Source organism: Oncorhynchus mykiss, chromosome 32 (assembly GCF_013265735.2).
Source record: "Oncorhynchus mykiss isolate Arlee chromosome 32, USDA_OmykA_1.1, whole genome shotgun sequence".
Taxonomy (NCBI): domain Eukaryota; kingdom Metazoa; phylum Chordata; class Actinopteri; order Salmoniformes; family Salmonidae; genus Oncorhynchus; species Oncorhynchus mykiss.
The window spans coordinates 34,888,516-34,911,374 of NC_050572.1; the positions used below are offsets into that span (position 1 = coordinate 34,888,516).

The window sequence follows — 22,859 nt, forward strand, 5'->3', positions numbered from 1 at the left end:
CTGGTCATCACTACTGCTTATGATCTGGTGGACTCACTAAACACACATGCTTCATTTGTAAATTATGTCTAAATGTTGGAGTGTTTCCCTGGCTATCCGTAAATACATTTTAAAAACAAGAAAATGTTGACACCTGGTTTACTTAATATAAGGAATTTGAAATTATTTATACTTTAACTTTTGATACTTAAGTATATTTTAGCAATTACATGTGCTTTTGATATTTAAGTATATTTTACTTAGAGAATAACACTATATGACTTTTACTTGTGGTGTCTACTTTTACTCAGTTATGACAATTGGGTACTTTTCCCACCACTAATTAATGGAAGGGGTATGCTGCCTTATAACATTGGGGGATGTGCTCAGGGTCAATGCATCCTGGAACACAAACTCCGCTCTTGAATCCCCGTCACGTCATCGCCGTCTCGTGGCTTGTGAGTGTGTAGGCCACTCGCAAAAACACGAAAGGACCGATAAATACGACACACATCATCAATTTATTTGACATAAATGGCGGCCGAAGGCGAATATGAGTCAATCCTGTGCGTTAAACCCGACATCAATGTTTATCGCATACCACCGAGGGCTACAAATCGTGGATACAGGTAAATGCAAAGGGTTGGCCCATTTTTTGGGGTGTTGGACTAAACGCGCGGTGCCGGTGGTTCTATCTGTGGTCAGAGTGCTGCATTGTGTGTGTGCGCCTATATCTGTCTGTTTGCTCAGAGGATGTTTAACGCTGTCGTTGTGTGTCTAATATTTGTTTTGCGTAGGCCTATGAGTAATTAATTATTCTGCCCCATTGGCAATATTGATGTTACACTCGCAAAGCTGGCATTATCAGTGCGGATGAATCGAAAGTGAATGGCATGCTATGTCTATTTGCGTGTGTTGTTTATCACCATAGTTTACCCAGAAAATGTATTGGTGTAATGCATTGACCGCAATTGTTATATGAAGGTTTCTAGGTGATAAATATCCCTATATCCTTTTGCCAAGGCTAGCAATCATTCTACAACAGTCTTATTGTGACAGTAACATTTTATTACAGAATTGCTCAAATAATGAAACCATTGTCTATTTAAGGACAACTGAAACAAGCAGTGCCAGCTGCCAGGGAGGATAACAAGTAGTTTCAGCAGACTACTGTTTTCAATCTGGCCTATATGTGTGTGGCCCAGTTAACTGTAGGCTAAATGGTTTTAATTGAGTTTCTCTAAGACTGTAGATGATCTGCTATGCTATTAATTGGGGTTTGTGATCTTCATAATAGTCTTGCCTTCAGGCCTTTATAAGAACAAGACAATTGGGTCAATTCAGAATTATCTCCATATTACACAGTACTATTTGTTACAAAAGCTGTCTGAGAACAGTTTAAATAGGTACTGTTTACTGACCTTATGATGTACTTCCTGTTTTGCTTTGTTGTTGGCTACCTCTGACCTGGGTATTAACTGTAGGGCAGCAGACTGGAAGCTGGATGTGCCCGATTGGTCAGGGCGCATGCGGATCACGGCGAAGGGCAAAGTGGCCTACATCAAACTGGAAGACAAGGTCTCAGGTGAGAGAGTCATGAAACTGTGTGTGTGTGTTGCACAGCTGCCCCTTTGTCCCAGCATTGCTCATCAGGAACCATTCGATGTAGCCAGTAAATAGAACTTAATACAGCTTATCCGTGTGGCATATTATTATGTTTTCTCCTCCCATCCTGCAGGGGAGCTGTTCGCCCAAGCCCCTGTCACAGAGTATCCCGGCATCGCAGTTGAAACCGTAAGCGACTCCAGTCGCTACTTTGTCCTGCGAATACAGGATGGCAATGGTGTGTAAATATGAGTGAAAGCCCCTCCCTGTGCGTTCATAGCTGTCAGACTTTTACACAGGTCATATAGTGTTATGTCAGCTTCCTTTAGCAAGTTATAGTACTTTCATCAATCTATGTCAACGTCATGTCTTGGATCGCGTTCGAATTTGTCAGCTCTCCTCAAATGTCAATTCACAATACACTGTCAGATCCATGCCTATGCACTCATACAGCTTTGTCAACCTACTCTCTCAGGCCGCAGTGCGTTCATTGGTGTTGGATTCGGGGACAGAGGGGACTCTTTTGACTTCAACGTGTCTTTGCAGGACCACTTTAAGTAAGTGATGGAAGGGGTCACTCCAGGGACCGTGTGACTGTTAAGGCACTCAAACACTGGTGCTTCACCATTTCCCACTAATAACAAACACACCTACTGTGGCCTGTCTGCAGCATAAGCTGCCAGCCAAAACGAAGTGTCATTGAGTACGCTTGTTCCAGATATTGCACTTTCCAAAACAACTGATGTGACATTGCTTTTTCCAGTGTCAGTGCACATTAAGTTGATTTTGTGTGTGTCTCACAGGTGGGTGAAACAAGAGAATGAGATCAGCAAAAACCCTCAGGGGGCAGCTTCGGGACCAAAGCTGGACTTGGGATTTAAAGAAGGACAAACCATCACCCTTAATATTGGGGTAAAGACCTGGAACAATTAAACTAGATCATTCTTATAGAAATTGTATAACAAAATTATAGCCTGTGACCCTGGGGTTTGTTTGGGATTGGCCATTTTAACTTTTCATCAACACCCAATATTCCTTAAGTGTTCCAATTTCAATATTTTCCCTATCATCCTTTCTCTCTACCAGCAAGGCAAAAAAAGAGATAAGCCACGCTCACAGGGGGCAGGTGGGTCTGTTCTCCTTCCACCGCCACCAAAAGGCAAGATGGCTCCTCCTCCTTCCTCTACCTTCTCCAATCACAACACAGTGCCTCAAACAGGAGGCCCAGAGATCGGTACAGCAGTTAAAACTCTCAATATAGCCTTGATTAACTTTTCTCTATAGCTAAATAAAGCTTTAATTTGGTAGCTTTGGTTGTTTATTCTTTCTCTCTCAATTCAAAGGGGCTTTATTGGCATGGGAAACATATGTTAACATTGTTTATGTCAGTTGCTTTGGCAATCACAAATGAACAGTTGCCATTGAACACACAAAAGGGTCTCTTTTTCTCTCTCTAGGCTGTTTGCTAGATCTGGACAGTAGTAACTCCAACACTGTGGTCCAATCATCTAATCCCAGCACTGCTCTTTGGGGAGACTTCTCCACTCCTGCAAGGTAACTTGTTACAACTGTCTGTGATGAGCTTATTTTAGCTTTTTTTTTTTGTTATGCTATGACATACACTACTACACTTCCAGTCAAAAGTTTGGACACACCTATTTATTCCAGGGTTTTTCTTTATTTTTACTATTTTCTACATTGTAGAATAATAGTGAAGACAAACTATGAAATAACACATGGAATCATGTAGTAACCAAAAAAGTGTTCAACAAATCAAAAATATATTTGAGATTCTTCAAAGTAGCCAGCCTTTGCCTTGATGACAACTTTGCATAATCCTGGCATTCTCTCAACCAGCTTCACGAAGTTGTCACCTGGACTGCATTTCAATTAACAGGTGTGCCTTGTTAATTTGTGGAATTTCTTTCCTTAATGCGTTTGAGCCAATCAGTTGTGACAAGGTAGGGGTGGTATACAGAAGACAGCCCTATTTGGTAAAAGACCAAGTCCATATTATGGCAAGAACAGCTCAAATAATCAAAGAGAAACAACAGTCCATCATTACTTTAAGACATGAAGGTCAGTCAATCCGGAAGATGTAAAGACCTTTGAACGTTTCTTCAAGTGCAGTCACAAAAACCACCAAGCACCATGATGTAACTGCCTCTCATGAGGACCGAGACAGGAAAGGAAGACCGTTACCTCTGCTGCAGATGAGTTCATTAGAGTTACCAGCCTCAGATATCGACAATTAACTACACCTCAGATTGCAGACCAAATAAATGCTTCACAGAGTTCAAGTAACAGACATATCTCAACATCAACTGTTCAGAGGAGACATAACCAGACCTTCATGGTTGAATTGCTGCAAAGAAACCACTACTAAAGGACACCAATAAGAGGAAGATACTTGCTTTGGCCAAGAAACACGAGCAATGGACATTAGACCGACAAAAATCTGTTCTTTGGACTGATGTATCCAAATTTGAGATTTTTGGTTCCAACCTCTCTTTGTGAGATGCCGAGTAGGACGGCTGACCTCCGCATGTGTGGTTCCCACAGTGAAGCATGGAGGAGGAGGTGTGATGGTGTGGGTGTGCTTTGCTTGTGACACTGTCTGTGAAATATTTAGAATTCAAGGCACACTTAACCAGCATGGCTACCACAGCATTCTGCAACGATATGCCATCCCATCTGGTTTGCGCTTAGTGGGACCATCATTTGTTTTTTAACAGGACATTGACCCAACACACCTCCAGGCTGTGTAAGGGCTATTTGAGGGAGACTGATGGAGTGCCGCATCAGATGACCTGGCATCCACAGTCACCCGACCTCAACCCAATTGAGAGAGTTTGGGATGTGTTGGACTGCAGAGGGAAGGAAAAGCAGCCAACAAGTGCTCAGCATATGTGGGAACTCCTTCAAGACTGTTGGAAAAGCATTCCAGTTGACTACCTCATGAAGCTGGTTGAGAGAATGCCAAAAGTGTGCAAAGCCGCCATCAAGGCAAAGGGTGGCTACTTTGAAGAATCTAAATATGTTTTGATTGAACATATTTTGGTTACTATATGATTCCATATGTGTTATTTTGTAGTTTTGATGTCTTCACTATTATACTGCAGTGTAGAAAATAGTACAAATAAAGAAAAACCCTTGAATGAGTAGGTGTGTCCAAACTTGTGACTGGTACTGTACATGCTTGATATTCTGTAACACCGGTATTGCTATGAGTCAATCAGCCTGTAAAAATTGTATCTTTTATCTTCAGTTCTCTCCCCCCAACATCGCGACAACAGCACACTCTGAATTGGGGCCAGTTTTGAGTCCACGTCACGGCATGTTTTTTTATTTGATTCCATCGCTGAACGCACCGCCTCCCTCTGTCACTACAATACAACAGAAAACTGTCCAAGAGGCAAGGAACACCATGCACTTCTAGAATGTCTTTATCAAAACTATGAATGAGTGTAGGCTATAGTCTCCCCCCCCCCCCCCCCAAAGTAAAAAAAATAATAATGAAGTCATATTTTGGATAATAATGCAAATCTATTGCACATATTCAATGTTTTGGCATATGAGATTTATGGTAGGTCTTCAATACCGCCTAAGGGCTATGATGATAGGATCTTCAATTTCTTGTTATCACAGGAATAGGAGCAATATTACAGTACTGCTTTTTACCCAGAAACAGTGCCCTCTTGTTAATGTTTACCTAATCATCACGACATGCTTGATTTATAGAGGGCAACCCATAGGGAGACGTCCTTTCCCATATGGTTTTCTTCTGATCATAATAGGGAAAAGGATTTGTAGTAATTAATTGCTAGGACAGTAGCTCAATTCCGTTTTCTCCTCTCTCCTCCTCTGTGCATTTGTTTTCTCCCCCTCAAGGATTTAAAAGCATTGGATTAGTATATGCATTGGCCTGAGGGAATCTACCATATTCCTTATGATTGCACACAAACTGTAGGCGCTTTTTGGGAGAACGGGGAGAAACGGAGTAGAGCTCATATTGATGAATGTATCTGTTACCATTGTACTGACCACCTCACACACTGGGCCTTTTTGAAGAGAGAAGAGCATGTATCTGTGTTTACTTTGTGGAGGACTTGACAGAGCACTCTACAGTCCATTTGTAGGTAGGTAGTTGTGATGTAGTGTACATTGGATGAAAAATTGGTTAAAATGCATACTTGTAATGAAAAGAATGACAAGTAAATCAGTATAAAACTAACAATATGCTCAAGTGCTATTCAATGATTAATTTGTCTGTTTTATGAAGTAAGTAGCCTGGGATGCTAGATCTGTGTTTGTCTATTCCTCTATCAATAGCCAATGCAGAAACCAATCTGTCAACCAGGCTGTGAAATATGATTGTCTAACAGTGTAATTTGATGAATGTAAGACAACTCCAGCTATTGTTGGGGAGGATGTGCTGCTGTTTATTGATGAATGCTGTTGGAAGTGAATGACTGAAGTTGCCTCATGTCAACAGTGTTTACCTTCCCCAGAACATGGTTTCACATGGCTCTGTCACTGGATGCGTACTTATGATTTATTGCCTTGGTCCTCATTACTCATCATGACATGTGAAAGTGGCAATAAAAACCTTCAAAAGGAGTCGTGCGTCTTTGTGCGTCTAATGGATGATGCATGCTAGGAAAAAAATGACCATTAAGCTTTTGAGGGTAAAAAGACGTTTGCAAGTTAGATTTAGTATTTTGTTATTATTTCATGAGAGTGTGTGCCTGAGGTTAATTTGTGGATTTTCTTTCTTTCCTTAATGGGTTTATGCCAGTTGTGTTGGGTCAAGGTAGGGTGGCATATAGAAGACAGCCCTATTTGGTAAAAGACCAAGTCCATATTATGGCAAAAACAGATCAAATTAGCAAAGAGAAATGACAGTCCATTACTTTAAGACATGAAGGTCAGTCAATCCGGAAAATGTAAAGAACTTTGAACGTTTCTTCAAGTGCAGTTGCAAAAACCATCAAGCGCTATGATGAAACTGGCTCTCATGAGGACCACCACAGGAAGGGAAGACCCAGAGTTACCTCTGCTGCAGAGGATAAGTTCATTAGAGTTACCAGCCTCAGATATTGCAGCCCAAATAAATGCTTCACAGAGTTCAAGTAACAGACACATCTCAACCTCAACTGTTGAGAGGAGACTGTGTGAATCAGGCCTTCATTGTCAAATTGCTGAAAAGAAACCCCTACTAAAGGACACCAGTAAGAAGAACAGACTTGCTTGGGCCAAGAAACACGAGCAATGGACATAATACTGGTGGATATCTGTCCTTGGGTCTGATGAGTCCAAATTTGAGATTCTTGGTTCCAACCTCGGAGTCTTTGTGAGACGCAGAGTAGGTGAATCGGATGATCTCCGTATGTGTGGTTCCCACCATGAAGTATGGAGGAGGAGGAGTGGGGGTGCTTTGCTGGTGACACTCAGTGATTTATTTAGAATTCAAGGCACACTGAACCAGTATGGCTAACACAGCATTCTGCAGCGACATGCCATCCCATCTGATTTGCACTTAATGGGACTATCAATTGTTTTTCAACAGGACAATGACCCCGCACACCTCCAGGCTGTGTAAGTGCTATTTGACCAAGAGGAAGAGGACCTGGTCTTCACAATCACCTGACCTCAACCCAATTGAAATGGTTTGGGATGAGTTGGACCACAGAGTGAAGGAAAAGCAGCCAACAAGTGCTCAGCATATATGGGAACCTCTTCAAGACTGTTGAAAAGCATTCCAGGTGAAGTTGGTTGAGAGAATGCCAAGAGTGTGCAAAGGATGGCGACTTTGAAGAATCTAAAATCAAAAATATATTTTGATTTGTTTAACACTTTTTTGGTTACTACATGATTCCTTATGTGTTATTTCATAGTTTTGAGTTTTTCACTATTGTTCTACAATGTAGAAAATAGTGCAAATAAATAAAAACCCTTGAACGAGTAGGTGTGTCCAAGCTTTTGACTGCTACTGTATGTCAAAGGTGTTAGATAACATGGCTTCCCAAAATACATTCCAAAAATGAGGATATTAATTGTTCAAGTTTTACATTTACATCCCTATATCCCTTGACAGGGGAAAAAGTATGTCAAATAGTTGTTGTGGCTGTCAACCTTTACCACTAGGGGGACAGCCCAACGCTGATCACTACAGAGCCACTTTGAATTGCTTTGTACATGCTCTGCTTTTACAGTGGTGGAAAAAGTGCCCAATTATCATTCTTGAGTAAAAGTAAAGATACCTTAACAGAAAATGACTCAAGTGAAAGTCACCCAGTAAAATACTACTTGAGTAGAAGTATCTGATTTTAAATATACTTAAAGTAACAAAAGTAAATGTAATTGATCAAATGTACTTAACTATCATAAGTAAAAGTATAAATCCTTTCAAATTCCTTATATTAAGCAAACCAGATGGCACGATTTTCTTGTTTTTTAAAATTTATTTACAGATAGCCAGGGGCACACTCCAACACTCAGACATCATTTACAAACGAAGCATTTGTGTTTAGGCAGTCCGCCAGATCAGGTAGTAGGGATGGCCTGGGATGTTCTCTTGATAAGTGTGTGAATTGGACCATTTTCCTGTCCTGCTAATCATTCAAAATGTAACAAGTATTTTTGGGTGGCAGTGAAAATGTGTGGAGTAAAAATTACATTATTTTCTTTAGGGATGTAGTGAAGTGAAAGTAAAAGTAAAATAGTAAAGTACAAATACAAAAAAAACTCCATAAGTAGTACTTTAAAGTATTTTTAGTTAAGTACTTACACCACTGTGCTTTTAACCTGCTACCCCAGCCTCAATATATCTACTCACACCTATATACTGTACACGGGACATGAAGGTTAACACAGGCCCACGCCGATTCCCACATTGAACTACCTCACATTATCTAAAGCATGAAAGGTTGAGAAGTTAAAGGCCCAGTGCAGTCAAAGGGAGTTTTGGGGGTTTTATGTACATATATTTCCACACTGTTTTATTAGGAGGGAATTTTGGCCTTCTAAGGTGACATCACCATGCGGTAAATTAGTTACTAAGCCAATAAGAAATAGAGCTCCAAACCTCAAAGCCAATAACAGCTCATTTTCAGTTCCCCACTCAAACCACCCCTTAGACAGTTCTAGCAAAATGCTTGAGAAAATGCTCTTTGCTAAGAAGATGTTTTTGTCCTTCAGACATTTGAGAAATGGACATCTATCTCAAAGAAAAGCAAAATCAACATATTTCTCGAATTGTGTGTCGGAGAGTGGTGGTAATCAAGCCAACTTCTGAAAAGTGGTCAAATCCTTCAAACAAAACACCACCCCGTCGTAATGCCCAGCAGGTTTTGAAAGCCTCTGGTCCCATACTAGACAAAATGGAAATTTGTAGTGCTTTTAATAACCATTTTGCATCAGCTAGCCATCTGTTTGGAAGGATAATCTATGCAAATGTATCTCATTCCACTAGAGGGAGTCCTTTAGTCACATCAGATTGTAGAGACTGAGGCAGACACACATTTATTTTATTTTACTTAACTAGGCAAGTCAGTTAAGAACAAATTCTTATTTACAATGACAGCCTTGGAACAGTGGGTTAACTACCTTGTTCAGGGGCAGAACAACAGATGTGTACCTCGTCAGCTCGGGGATTCAACCTAGCAACCTTTCGGTTACTGGCCCAACACTCTTAACCACTAGGCTACCTGCCGCCCCCACATACTTTATTTTCATTACAACCATTTGATTTCTATGATGTAATGTTTATGCAGGAGATGGTTCACTTGACCTCTTCTCACTACAGCTCTCTGCCCCGCTCGTCGTTGAACCTCTGACCTGTGTTTTTTTACTTGACAAATTGCTACTGGTGTTATCCCTAAGATTTGGAAAGATTTGGATCAACTCCCAGCTAAGAACTTTTTCAACTTCTCAATCTATTCTACATTTCCACTAGTCTGGTTTAAGACCTGGCAATTGCACTGTTTCAGCCACTATGCTTGTTTCAGCTGATGGGTTAAATTGCCTAGATCATAAAAATCGTTGTGCTGCCTTATGTAGAGGCCGTTCCAAGGCCTTCGACACAGTTGACCATTCCCTACTCATTCAAAAACCGTCTGAAATGGGCCTAGATAAGGACTCTTGCAAATGGTTTAAAAACTATTTGACAGACAATGTGTGCTTTCGGATGGTGATTTAAAACTTTTACTTAATGCAGGCAAAACTAAATATACTTTGTTCCCTAATTCACAGGGAATTATCTCACATGGGCTACACATTCACTCATTGGATGCTTGGTTCTCTTATCGAGTGGGGTCCCGCCTATAAATATCTGGGCGTTTGGATTGATAAGATCTAACCTTTTAAAATATGTATACAGATGAGCTAAGATTTAAGATGGGCTTATTTTTGAGATCTTTTAGATCTTACCTCTCTACGAACAGCAGGAAGCTGTCACGGATCCCTCCGGAACTTTCATTACACAAAATGGATTCCCTGCTGCCGATAGAGCAGTTTAAAACTCTTGTTAAATGAGTTTACTGAAACGTGCAATTGTTTCAATGTATTATTATAACTTGTTGTAATAACCTGATGTATTCATAGCTGTCTGATAGTTTCTTAATCATTTTGTTGATGTAATTTTGTCAGGCACCATTGTAAATGAGACACTGGTCTCAGTTGGGTTGCCCTGAATAAATAGAAGAAAATATTTATTTTATTATTTGATATTAAAATAAAATAGCTGCATTGGACCTTTCAATTGACCTGACACATTCGCCACAAATACCAAGTTGGCACAACAGGGTCAGGGGGACATGGGCACAGGGAACATCATGTGAAGAACACAGTGGACAGACAGATTGATAAGACTGTGACAAGCCAGGCAGAGGCTGGAAGTCAATGAAGAGAAGGAGTGGGGGAGAGAGAGGGGGAGAGAGAAAGAGGTGGGGGTGAGAGGGGGTTAGCGTGACTCCATGACTGGTTGCTGGTGACATGACCTAGACAGACGAGAAGGAAGAGTGAGGGAGAGGTGAGGAACAGGGGGTCAGTGCATGATCTCTCCGTGGCTGGTCGCTTTTAGCATTGCTGACAGTGAAAACGAAGGAAGGAGATGGATGGATAGTGAGAGTAATGAGAGAGATGGAAAAAGGAGAGGAGGTACAGTCTCAATGACTTCCACTGAGCCTCATCTGTCTCGCTCTATTCCCCCATCTGTCCCCATCCGTCCCAGGATATCGTTCAACTGATCAATTGGCAACACGGGGCTCATACACATACACTCATAGTTCTGAGGAACGGGACTTGCAATGCTATGAGTCTGTCAATGCTTTGAAGATGACGTACTGTGAAAATACCAAGAGGGTCTGGACCAAGCTCAGTGTCACATATCCTTACATTTTTCACATTCAATGGATAACTTAGCCAAATTGGAAATTAGCACATTTGTTTCCTTAGTCTACTGGCTGTATGTACAAGAAAAGACTGCAATCCACACTTTGGTTATGTTCAACTAGCCACTGACACCAGCTGTTAATATTAGCATTTTCTAACAAATAACACATATACAGAAAGTATTCGGCCCCCTTGAACTTTGCGACCTTTTGCCACATTTCAGGCTTCAAACATAAAGATATAAAACTGTATTTTTTTGTGAAGAATCAACAACAAGTGGGACACAATCATGACGTGGAACGACATTTATTGGATATTTCAAACTTTTTTAACAAATCAAAAACTGAAAAATTGGGCGTGCAAAATTATTCAGCCCCCTTAAGTTAATACTTTGTAGCGCCACCTTTTGCTGCGATTACAGCTGTAAGTCGCTTGGGGTATGTCTCTATCAGTTTTGCACATTGAGAGACTGAATTTTTTTCCCATTCCTCCTTGCAAAACAGCTCGAGCTCAGTGAGGTTGGATGGAGAGCATTTGTGAACAGCAGTTTTCAGTTCTTTCCACAGATTCTCGATTGGATTCAGGTCTGGACTTTGACTTGGCCATTCTAACACCTGGATATGTTTATTTTTGAACCATTCCATTGTAGATTTTGCTTTATGTTTTGGATCATTGTCTTGTTGGAAGACAAATCTCCGTCCCAGTCTCAGGTCTTTTGCAGACTCCATCAGGTTTTCTTCCAGAATGGTCCTGTATTTGGCTCCATCCATCTTCCCATCAATTTTAACCAACTTCCCTGTCCCTGCTGAAGAAAAGCAGGCCCAAACCATGATGCTGCCACCACCATGTTTGACAGTGGGGATGGTGTGTTCAGCTGTGTTGCTTTTACGCCAAACATAACGTTTTGCATTGTTGCCAAAAAGTTCAATTTTGGTTTCATCTGACCAGAGCACCTTCTTCCACATGTTTGGTGTGTCTCCCAGGTGGCTTGTGGCAAACTTTAAACGACACTTTTTATGGATATCTTTAAGAAATGGCTTTCTTCTTGCCACTCTTCCATAAAGGCCAGATTTGTGCAATATACGACTGATTGTTGTCCTATGGACAGAGTCTCCCACCTCAGCTGTAGAGCTCTGCAGTTCATCCAGAGTGATCATGGGCCTCTTGGCTGCATCTCTGATCAGTCTTCTCCTTGTATGAGCTGAAAGTTTAGAGGGACGGCCAGGTCTTGGTAGATTTGCAGTGGTCTGATACTCCTTCCATTTCAATATTATCGCTTGCACAGTGCTCCTTGGGATGTTTAAAGCTTGGGAAATATTTTTGTATCCAAATCCGGCTTTAAACTTCTTCACAACAGTATCTCGGACCTGCCTGGTGTGTTCCTTGTTCTTCATGATGCTCTCTGCGCTTTTAACGGACCTCTGAGACTATCACAGTGCAGGTGCATTTATACGGAGACTTGATTACACACAGATGGATTGTATTTATCATCATTAGTCATTTAGGTCAACATTGGATCATTCAGAGATCCTCGCTGAACTTCTGGAGAGAGTTTGCTGCACTGAAAGTAAAGGGGCTGAATAATTTTGCACGCCCAATTTTTCAGTTTTTGATTTGTTAATAAAGTTTGAAATATCCAATAAATATCGTTCCACTTCATGATTGTGTCCCACTTGTTGTTGATTCTTCACAAAAAAATACAGTTTTATATCTTTATGTTTGAAGCCTGAAATGTGGCAAAAGGTCGCAAAGTTCAAGGGGGCCGAATACTTTCGCAAGGCACTGTAAGTAAATGTCCCTCATTGGTATGCTTTAATTTCATGCCCAAATCATCCAAAATAAACTTCATTTGAGCTACACAATCCCTTTCAGAGATGATTTGGACATGATAATTGAAGCATGCTAACTAGGGGACATTCATTATCCTACATTAGAAAATGCTAAAATTAGTGGTTGGTGGTAGTGGTTAGTTGTGGCAGAGGAAGGGATGTTGCTCTCAAAACACAATTTAACATGATGTTTCCATCGACTTGGTGGTTGTCGATTCCGAAAAACAATTTTTGGATAAATGTGCTGTATTTCGCTTTAGGTATTTGATTTTGGTGTTTTCAGTGTTACCATAGAGCCTCATTAATTCTGAAAATATATCTGAAACATCTTTCTAACACTTCAATCCAACTCATATTATAAAAGTATCCTTTTCGGGAGGATGTGACTGAATAGCACCTTTGAAATGTCACTTTGTTATCTATTTCAAATTATATTTGACATTTGTATACAAGCACATGAGATTCTAGTTCTGATTCCAATGCCCTCATGTCTTACATCCATCATTTTTTAAAGTTGCCTCACAAACACAGGTCTGGTCGAAGGCAGTGCGGGGGTTCAGGTGTCAGACCGCAGAGTGCCTGACTGCACTAGTCGTGTGCTAGGCCCATTAACAGACTTGTAGCTACTGGATGCTAATATTAATTTACCCATCAGAGACTGGCACCTTATGTAAAATTGTATGTCAACATTTAATACATATCTATGAAACTCTAAGCCAAAATACGAGACAGATCGGTTTGAATTTAGTTGGCATGTGATGTTCTGATGTTGTGGCCACGAGAAAATACATTTTAAACATATCTACAATGCAGTTTCTTGCATCTCTCTCGATCTTTCTTGACCCCCCCCCCACTCTCACTCACTCTCACACACACAAACTTTGGCGTACTTTTACAAGCACACACCATTAGTGACTCATATCAGGTGAAATGTCAGGAGTGCGCCGCGGTTGTAATAATGTATTGGAGCTGTGCAGCGATCCTTCTCAGCCCCCTCCAACCCAGCCCCCTCTCCTTCTCATGTGTCATACCCTAATGAAACTGTCCAGCCGTTAACGAGACGTAATTAACGAGTTTTGGCCGAGTGAGTTGTAACCTGGTGTTGTTAGCCTGGCAGATGACAACTGTATTTTATCCATCCATATACATTTACAACTGGCTAGTGCCCCTTTTCTGACGCCATTTTCGGCCCTCGGTTTTGCTCATAAAACCAGAATTTTTGCGCTTTGATTTACGCAAAGGACAACCCATTGTAGTGTGACCTATCTTGCATTGGGCGCTTCAACCTCAGTGTTTTACAAGGGGATCAGGAGTTGTATCGCCCAGGACCCAACATGGAATCAGTTGTTTGTAAGGACCGGCTGTTGGTCTTTGGGATCTAATGTAGTCTATGGGTCAAGATTACTCAAACCCAATAGATGTTGAATTCTTGTACTGTTTTTTTCTAATTGGAGAAAGTGTTAAATATTGTCTTAGGTAACCATACCAAATGTAACATATCAGACTAATTTGAGTGTCCTGGATTTACATATTTGAGACCAGGTTGTATGTAAAGTGTTAGGTAAGAATGATACAACCACACGTTTTCCAGTTGCCTTGTGTTGGTTGAGTTACAGTTCTATGATGTTTTGATTTGACTGGGTAATGGTTCAACATACTGTGCACGTAGATATCTTGCCACTGACCTCGCTGTCGTTTCCAAGCTGTCGTTTCCAAGAAGTTGCGGGTGTCAAGAGAGCAAATGTATTCAAGCTAATAAATTGACTAGCCGAACACAGTCAGGCAGAATTGACCCATGTAGGGTTGTACACGAAGACTTTTTACAATAGTTCTAAAGAATAACTATTTTATTGGCAGACTCATTGTACATGGAGTTAGTGTGATATATGCTCACGGAGTGTTTACTGTTCACGTACACTACCAGTCAAAAGTTTTAGAACACCTACTCATTGTCATGCCCTGACCTTAGAGATCCTATTTATTCTCTATGTTTGTTTAGGTCAGGGTGTGATTTGGGTGGCCATTCTATGTTCTCTATTTCTTTGTGTTTGGCCGAGTGTGGTTCCCAATCAAAGGCAGCTGTCTTTCATTGTCTCATACTTAGGCAGCCCTTTTTCCCTCCTTCAGTGTGGGATCTTGTCTTTGTTTAAGTGCATGTAGGGTAGCGGCAGGGTAGCCTAGTGGTTAGAGCGTTGGACTAGTATCCGGAAGGTTGCAAGTTCAAACCCCCGAGCTGACATGGTCCCAATCTGTTGTTCTGCCCCTGAACAGGCAGTTAACCCATTGTTCCTAGGCTGTCATTGAAAATAAGAATTTGTTCTTAACTGACTTGCCTAGTTAAATAAAGGTTAAAAAAAATGTAGTTTGCACGATTAAGCTTTTTGTTCGTTGTATTGTTTATTGTTTTTCTTGGTGGAATAGAATGTACGCCTCCCCCTTGGTCTCCTTCCGACGACAAACGTTACATACACTCATTCAATGTTTTTTCTTTATTTGTACTTTTTTCTTTACTGTATGAAATAACACATATGGAATCATGTAGTAACCCAAAAAATTGTTAAACACATCAAAATATATTTTATATTTGAGATTCTTCAAATACCCTTTGCCTGTCACTGGATGCGTACTTATGATTTATTGCCTTGGTCCTCATTACTCATCATGACATGTGAAAGTGGCAATAAAAACCTTCAAAAGGAGTTGTGTGTCTTCGTGCGTCTCATGGATAATGCATGCTAGAAAAAAATGACCTTCATTAAGCTTAGAGGGTAAAAAAGAACGTTTGAAAGTTAGATTTAGTATTTTGTTATTATTTCATGAGAATGTTCGACAAATGGTGTTTTTTGCCTTCAAGGTTTTTCTTTATTTTCTACATTGTAGAATAAAGTAAAGACATCAAAAACTATGAAAGAACTCATAGGGAATTATGTAGTAACCAATTGAAGAATTTAAAAATACCTTTAGATTTGTTTAAAGTTGCCTTCCATTGCCTTGATGGCAGCTTTGCACACTCTTGGCATTCTCTCAACCAGCTTCACTTGGAATGCTTTTCCATTAGTCTTGAAGGATTTCCCACATACGCTGAGCACTTGTTGGCTGCTTTTCCTTGACTATGTGGTCCTACTCATTCTTAACCATCTCAGTTGGGTTGAGGTCGGGGGATTGTGGAGGCCAGGTCATCTGATGTAACACTCCATCACTCTCCTTCTTGGTAAAATAGCCCTTACACAGACTGGAGGTGTGTTGGGTCATTGTCCTGTTGAAAAACAAATGGTAGTCCCACTAAGCCCAAACCAGATGTGATGACGTATCGTTGCAGAATGCTGTGGTAGCCATGCAGTGTCACCAGCAAAGCACCCCCACACCATAACACCACCTCCGGTAGGAAATACACATGCAGAGATCATCCGTTCACCCACACCGCATCTCACAAAGACACAGCGGTTGGAACCAAAAATCTTCAATTTGGACTCCAAACCAAAGGACAAATTTCCACCGGTCTAATGTCCATTGCTTGTGTTTCTTGGCCCAAGCAAGTCTCTTCTTCTTATTGGTGTCCTTTAGTAGTGGTTTCTTTTCAGCAATTCCATGATAGCCTGATTCAAACAGTCTCCTCTCAACGGTTGATGTTTAGATGTGTTTGTTACTTGAACTCTATGAAGCATTTATTTGGGCTGCAATCTCTGAGGCTGATAACTCTAATGAACTTATCCTCTGCAGCAGAGGTAACTCTGGGTCTTCCATTCCTGTGGTGGTCCTCATGAGAGCCAAATATTTTACCAAATATGACTGTCTTCTTGATACCCCTCTACCTTGTCACAACACAACTGATTGGCTCAAACGCATTAAGAAGGAAAGAAATTCCACAAATGTACTTTTAACAAGGCACACCTGTTAATTGAAATGCATTCTAGGTGCCAACCTCATGAAGCTGGTTGAGAGAATGCTAAGAGTTTGCAAAGCTGTCATCAAGGCAAAGGCTGGCTATTTGAAATATCTCAAATATAAAATATATGTTTTATTTGTTTACACTTTTTTGGTCACTGCATGATTCCATATAGTTTTGATGTATTCGCTATTATTATACAATGTAGAAAATGGTAAAAATAAAAACCCTTGAATGTGAAGGTGACCGGTAGTGTATGTGCATTGATTCATTTTGACCGGTAGTGTATGTGCATCATTGATTCATTTTGACCGGTAGTGTATGTGCATTGATTCATTTTGACCAGTAGTGTATGTGCATTGATTCATTTTGACAGGTAGTGTATGTGCATTTATTCATTTTGACTGGTAGTGTATGTGCATTGATTCATTTTGACCGGTAGTGTATGTGCATTGATTCATTTTGACCGGTAGTGTATGTGCATTGATTCATTTTGACCGGTAGTGTATGTGCATTGATTCATTTTGACCGATAGTGTATGTGCATTGATTCATTTTGACCGGTAGTGTATGTGCATTGATTCATTTTGACCGGTAGTGTATGTGCATTGATTCATTTTGACCGGTAGTGTATGCGCATTGATTCATTTTGACCGGTAGTGTATGTGCATTGATTCATTTTGACCGGTAGTGTATGTGCATTGATTCATTTTGACCGGTAGTGTATGTGCATTGATGGTATGAGAAAGAGAGCTGACAGGACTACGTGTTCATGTGTGGTCTGTTCAAGGAATTCACCCATTGCTTGTGATAATGTTGACTGAACGTGTGTGTGAGTGGGTTAAGTGAATGCTGTGTGTGACCTGTTTGAGAACTTTGTAGGCCAGAGAGTGAGAAAGGTGCCGAGCAGGGGGTTGGGGATGATGATGGTTCGTAGTGGTTAATAAACTGAGTCCGGTCTATTTTTAAATATGTCTGTGGTGGCACCCTGGGAAGATCTCTCTGTGTGTGTTTGGTACTCTGAGTGTTAGTGTCTGTATGTGAGGGTGTGTGCTTGTATGTAGGCCTATGCATGCCGGGGTGTCATATTATGGTTATTACATAGTGTTCAGTTACTCGCACACCACAATGCAAATGTGTCATAACAAGCAGCCATTTTGTTCCAATCCTCTCTGGATCTTGTTTGTCATGATAAGTGAATGACAGTCACTGTGTCGTCTTGTGGAGTGAGATGGTCCCAAACACATAAGATGGCCTCCATATTTCCGTCCATTTGCAATGGGGACGATGACGTTCTGCTGACATTGTGCATTATTATGGGATTTTGGAGGACCCTGCTGTGCAGACGAGCAGATTTATGTTGTATCATAATGCCAGTTCCTTCTATGGCAAGGGGTATGGCTACTTGTTGAAGGCCGACTGCCTACTGCATGGAGTTCACATTATGGAGTGATAGTCATGTCCCACTAGGCACAGACGTCAGTTCAACGTCTAGTTTTGATTTACGTTTGGTTGAGTTAACCTGAATTCAACGTGAAATCAACAAAACCTCTCACCATGTCATTGGACTTAGGTTAAAAGTTGGGTGAAAAAGACTGAATTCCCTTTATGTTGACGACTTTTTGCTAATCGAATCAGTTTTCCACGTTAATTCAATGTCATCACATTGCATTTTTGTTGTTGAAATGACATGGAAACATCGATGATTCAACCAGTTTCTGCCTAGTGCGGTGCTTGCAGTCGCAGTTGTTATTCTACTTTCCAAGTCCAATAATACAATAAACAAATCTGAAATCTGGTCAATTTTCTTGCTTAACTTAATACAGTAGAGTAACCAGATAACTTACTGTAGAATCAACACAAAATGGAGAAGACTTCAACATCTGTAAGTATCATAGCAATCTAGGCGAGGCAGGCCCAGGAAAACGTTGAAGTTATGAGTTTAATCCAAATGATAATTCAGAATAAAATGTTTATTAGACTCAATTCCAACCACAAGAAATTATATGACAATCAGATGACATTTACATATTATAAAAAAAACATTAGAATACAGAAACACCATCATCAAGTCACACTTAGAATTGACTAGATTGAACACATCGAAATTATACTTTTAAAGTGCTTACAAGTCCCTAAAGTAGCCAATTGCAGCTGTGTCTATCCCCAAATGCTATCCAGTATCAACAATGACTTGATGGCTATTTATCTTGTAGTAAGTGCAACTGTAGTGGTATTATATACTGTACACAGTCTTTTTATGCACCAATGTGACACATCAGAGGATATGTATTGTCTTCTGGGAGGTCAAAAAATATTGTCTCTTTCACCTCTGAGTTTGTGAGTTCATATGATCGTGTGTCGCCACTCCTTTATCCCTCTCCCCGTCCCTCCCTCTCGTTTTCGTTCCTGATGACCTCACGCCCTCTCATTTTCTTCTTCTCCTCCTCCAGCTGTATCTTCTCCTTCACCTGCAACCAGTCTCCTCCCAGGTAGCCCAGCACATCGTCGGGCCTACCGCGAAGCCTAGGCTGCGGGTGAAGTAGTGACAGGAAAAGGGAACTGGCCAGTGGGGTGAAACAGGCAAACTGGGGGGCGACCGGATGGGATTTTCTCTTGCTCCGATTCTGCTTGTCTTTATCCAAACTCATCATGATGCCCTCGTCTTTTCCTTCCCCCCCCCATAGGTCTAGTTCATCGTCCTGACCTTCTTGATCTTTCTGCTGGTCAAACCACTCTTTGTACTTGATGTAAGAGCGGTCGTCGGACGCTGTCTGCGTCCAGGGTAGACTGCCAGTCAGCATGGCGTAGGTGAGGATCCCCAAGGCCCAGCAGTCTGTACTGGCCTCTACCGACACCCACACCCGCTTGATCTTGCTGTCCAACCCATTTCCTCCATCTGGTTTTGAAGCAGTATTATGTCTACTATCCTCCGACTCCTTTGATATCTCTGCCTCGGGCGTACAGTAAGCAGAACTGTACCACACACCAGGTACCTTGGTTCCCGTGGCCTTGGCCATGCCGAAGTCGCCCAGTTTGACCCAGCGGCAGGCAGCGTCGACCAGGAAGATGTTCTCAGGCTTGACGTCGCGGTGGACGAAGCCCAGGGAGTGGAGGTGGGTTAGGGCACCGCACAGCTGGGAAACCACCCTCTGGACACAGTCCTCCTCCACACCCACCTGAGACATAGACATAGGCACAGTTGAACTACATTTCCCATTTTGTTAGTTACCAAAGATTTATAAGAGAACACTGACAAATGTCTCATGGGCGTGGATGTTTTAAAAAAAATTTTTTACACATACTGTATATTATACCTCAGGGACAATGACGTCGTATAGATCACCGAAGAGGCTGGCTTGCTGGGCGAAAACGTAATGTGAGGGGGTGGAGAAGGCAATGCCCAGGGCCTTGGTCAGGGACGGGTGGGTGCAGAAGGAGAGGGAGAGGTTATACTCTCGCAAAAAGGAGAAGAGATTTGTGGAATCACGAGGAAAGAACTTCAGGGCCATTGGAGTGCCTTGGGGGAAGGAAAAGAGAGAAAAGTGATCAGAACAAAAGAAAGAAAGACATTCTGGAGATATGAGGCCAGGCAAACTGGGGTTAGGATTAAAACAGATCCATAGTTGACCTCTTTTCCGATGTACAGCCAACATGACCTTCCCGTACGACCCCTCCCCTAACATCTTGACCACCTGGAAGTGGTCCGAGGTCTCCAGTGATGTCAGCGACTGGGCCGTGAGATGGCACATCTCGTCCAACAGTCTCGTGGCAGCCTGCGGAGATGGGAGCATAACATATATCTGTCATGATGCTTATCACTAAACCAGATGTAAAGACTTCCCTTTATAGCCCTATGAACGGATGGACAGTTTTTGGACACCCTCCTATTTCAACAAAGCCTTTGATTTATTCTGATTGGTTGTTGTCTTTTCCATTGATTGGGACCAGGAGAGCTATTGTGTGATTTTTCTGTATTAGCCGAACGGATTGACCCCAAGACACTCCATTAGTACATCTCTGTGGCATAGCAAGCTCCACAGGGTTAAGCCCAGGCCAGACCCCTGCCAGCACGGCATTACCTGAATAGCCTGTAGAGACATGGATTTAACACCTTGGTTATGTAACTTTGTGTTGGGGGAAAGAGAGTTGCGTGGTTTGTGGATTAAGTTTGTCTTGTCCTCTATCTACTACTCAATATGGATTACAACAGTGGAACGTTCCGTACCAATAGTGTGAGCAGAAACCGTATGGATTGATATGAATATGAATCAATATAACGGGGTCAACACGTTACAAAACCTATCATGAACACGCATTAGTAAACTGTTAATAAATAGGTGTTTCATTATTTACAAGCGTTACGAGGATTCCAATTCATAAGCTTTCATAGCATTTATAATCATTTATAAAGCATTTATAAACATGTATAATAATTTACAATGTATTATAAAGTGTTACCAAATAGTGTGTATACAGCATATTCAATTGGTTGTATCTAATAACCTGCTGTCTAGTATCAGTGACACGTGTGACAGCATTTTGTCACATAACAGGGACATCTCACATCGGTATAAGGCAGAAATGTTGCATGCATTTGTACAGCTCAATATTAACCGGCTATTTACAATTTCATTTTTTTTTCATCCTAAATGAAAATTCAATGAAATAGAAATACTCTAAGCTTTATGAGTACATTTGTGTGTGTGTGAGTGTGTGTGTGTGTGTGGGGGGGGGGCGTAATTGGCGTAGTCATCAAGGAAAACACACTATTGTAATGGAGGCAGTACATGCATTAGAGACTGGACCCCCCTTGTTTATATAACAGTGCAATAAAAGTTCATTGTGTATTAATACATTTTGGGAAAAAAAATGTATAAAGGTAAACTGGATTAACTCAATTCCAGAAGAAGTCAACATCTTAGAAAACTTCTACAAATGTCTCCCTAAACCTTGATGATTATTGGCTGAATGAAACACATTGCTCCTAATTCTTTCTTTGGTTGCAGAGGAAAATGGGGTTGAGAGGATGGCTTACTTACTGTCATTTTGGCTCTGTGGTTGACTTCACACTGATATTGTGATGTTCCTCACAGACAGGTTGCAGTGAATCTGAATCCCTGCCCACATCTACCAAGTAGTGCACCTTTCAGAAATGCTTCCACAAAACATAAGCTGCACTGTAGCGCTTCCAATCACAAGGTAAAGGAGTTCTTGCTCTAGAGATCTTGTCGAATAGTTGTCCGTGTCTGGTCTTTCTCAGCAAAGGCTCTTCTATCTCTGCTGTTTGTGCGTTTTGATATCTCCTCCCCTACTTTAATCATTACATTATCTTGCTCCCCTGTTCCTCACCTCCGCAGTCCTCCCACATTCTCTCCCTCCTTCCGGATTCTCTGGTGAGCTGTCTGTCCCATCAGTCGAAAGCCAGCCACTCCCACTGGTGCCTTCCCTCCCTGTTGTGGAGGCCAAGGCCAGTCAATGTTTTGAGTTTGATCTGTCAGTCAACAAATGAACGCCTGTGTCAATCCAAACACTTATCTAGACACTCTCTCATTTTCCACTCTCTCTCTCTCCCTCCACTCTTGCTGCATTTCACCTTTGAAGAGGAGCAAGAGAGGGCATGCCACTCTGACAAACCTGGGCTTGGATAACCATCTGTGTGTGACCTGTGCTTAACAAGCGGCACACACTCCATCACAGGCTTTCAAATGACTGCCTCTTTCCCTCAACTTGTCCACCTGTTTTGTGCCTCTTTCATTCCTTCTGTTTTTTATTCTGTCTTTCTTTCTTTCTTTCTGTCTTTCTGTCTTTCTGTCTTTCTTTCTTTCTTTCTTTCTGTGTTTCTGTTTTTCTGTCTTTCTGTCTTTCTGTCTTTCTGTCTGTCTTTCTGTCTTTCTGTCTGTCTTTCTTTCTTTCTGTCTGTCTTTCTGTCTTTCTGTCTGTCTTTCTGTCTGTCCTTCTTTCTGTCTTTCAGTCTGACTTTTTGTCTTTCTTTCTGTCTTTCTGTCTGTCTTTCTGTCTTTCTGTCTGTCTTTCTGTCTGTCTTTCTGTCTTTCTGTCTTTCTGTCTGTCTTTCTGTCTTTCTGTCTTTCTGTCTTTCTGTCTGTCTTTCTGTCTTTCTGTCTGTCTTTCTTTCTTTCTGTCTGTCTTTCTGTATTTCTGTCTGTC

The 22,859-nt window shown here is 41.3% G+C and overlaps 2 protein-coding genes across 5 annotated transcripts; one reads left to right on the forward strand and one right to left on the reverse strand.

Annotated features, from left to right (window-relative positions):
- The first annotated feature begins 370 nt into the window (after window positions 1-370).
- LOC110489311 (adaptin ear-binding coat-associated protein 1) lies at window positions 371-6,204 on the forward strand. Of its 2 annotated transcripts, none has more exons than XM_021562029.2 (8): window positions 371-608; window positions 1,464-1,564; window positions 1,718-1,822; window positions 2,060-2,141; window positions 2,388-2,496; window positions 2,671-2,818; window positions 3,042-3,138; window positions 4,853-6,204. In XM_021562029.2, the coding sequence occupies exons 1-8, from the start codon at window positions 514-516 to the stop codon at window positions 4,905-4,907; spliced, it is 792 nt and encodes a 263-aa protein (XP_021417704.2). In that variant the 5' UTR covers window positions 371-513; the 3' UTR covers window positions 4,908-6,204. The 2 variants fall into 2 exon arrangements, with proteins under 2 accessions (XP_021417704.2, XP_021417705.2); XM_021562030.2 differs by having other exon boundaries at window positions 490-608; window positions 1,472-1,564.
- A 12,439-nt stretch (window positions 6,205-18,643) lies between these two features.
- LOC110489291 (serine/threonine-protein kinase SBK1) lies at window positions 18,644-22,496 on the reverse strand. 3 transcript variants are annotated; one of them, XM_036971661.1, is made up of 4 exons: window positions 22,044-22,496; window positions 20,387-20,467; window positions 20,009-20,211; window positions 18,644-19,870 (listed from the first exon to the last, which is right to left on the reverse strand). In XM_036971661.1, exons 1-4 carry the CDS (start codon window positions 22,060-22,062, stop codon window positions 19,064-19,066), a joined length of 1,110 nt encoding a protein of 369 aa, XP_036827556.1. In that variant the 5' UTR covers window positions 22,063-22,496; the 3' UTR covers window positions 18,644-19,063. The 3 variants fall into 3 exon arrangements, with proteins under 3 accessions (XP_036827556.1, XP_021417668.2, XP_021417667.2); XM_021561993.2 differs by lacking the exon at window positions 22,044-22,496 and adding an exon at window positions 21,734-22,037 and having other exon boundaries at window positions 20,323-20,467; XM_021561992.2 differs by lacking the exon at window positions 22,044-22,496 and adding an exon at window positions 21,734-22,037 and having other exon boundaries at window positions 20,009-20,467.
- Between the last annotated feature and the right edge of the window lie 363 nt (window positions 22,497-22,859).

What these genes read in the sequence shown, in the direction of transcription:
- LOC110489311 (XM_021562029.2), top strand. Translation starts at nt 514, where the DNA reads ATGGCGGCCGAAGGCGAATATGAGTCAATCCTGTGCGTTAAACCCGAC. An exon ending in AACAGGAGGCCCAGAGATCG is followed by an intron (nt 2,819 to 3,041) that starts GTACAGCAGTTA and finishes TTCTCTCTCTAG; the next exon opens with GCTGTTTGCTAGATCTGGAC. An exon ending in GACTTCTCCACTCCTGCAAG is followed by an intron (nt 3,139 to 4,852) that starts GTAACTTGTTAC and finishes TTTTATCTTCAG; the next exon opens with TTCTCTCCCCCCAACATCGC.
- LOC110489291 (XM_021561992.2), bottom strand. An exon ending in ACGACGTCATTGTCCCTGAG is followed by an intron (nt 19,871 to 20,008) that starts GTATAATATACA and finishes TCTATGTCTCAG; the next exon opens with GTGGGTGTGGAGGAGGACTG.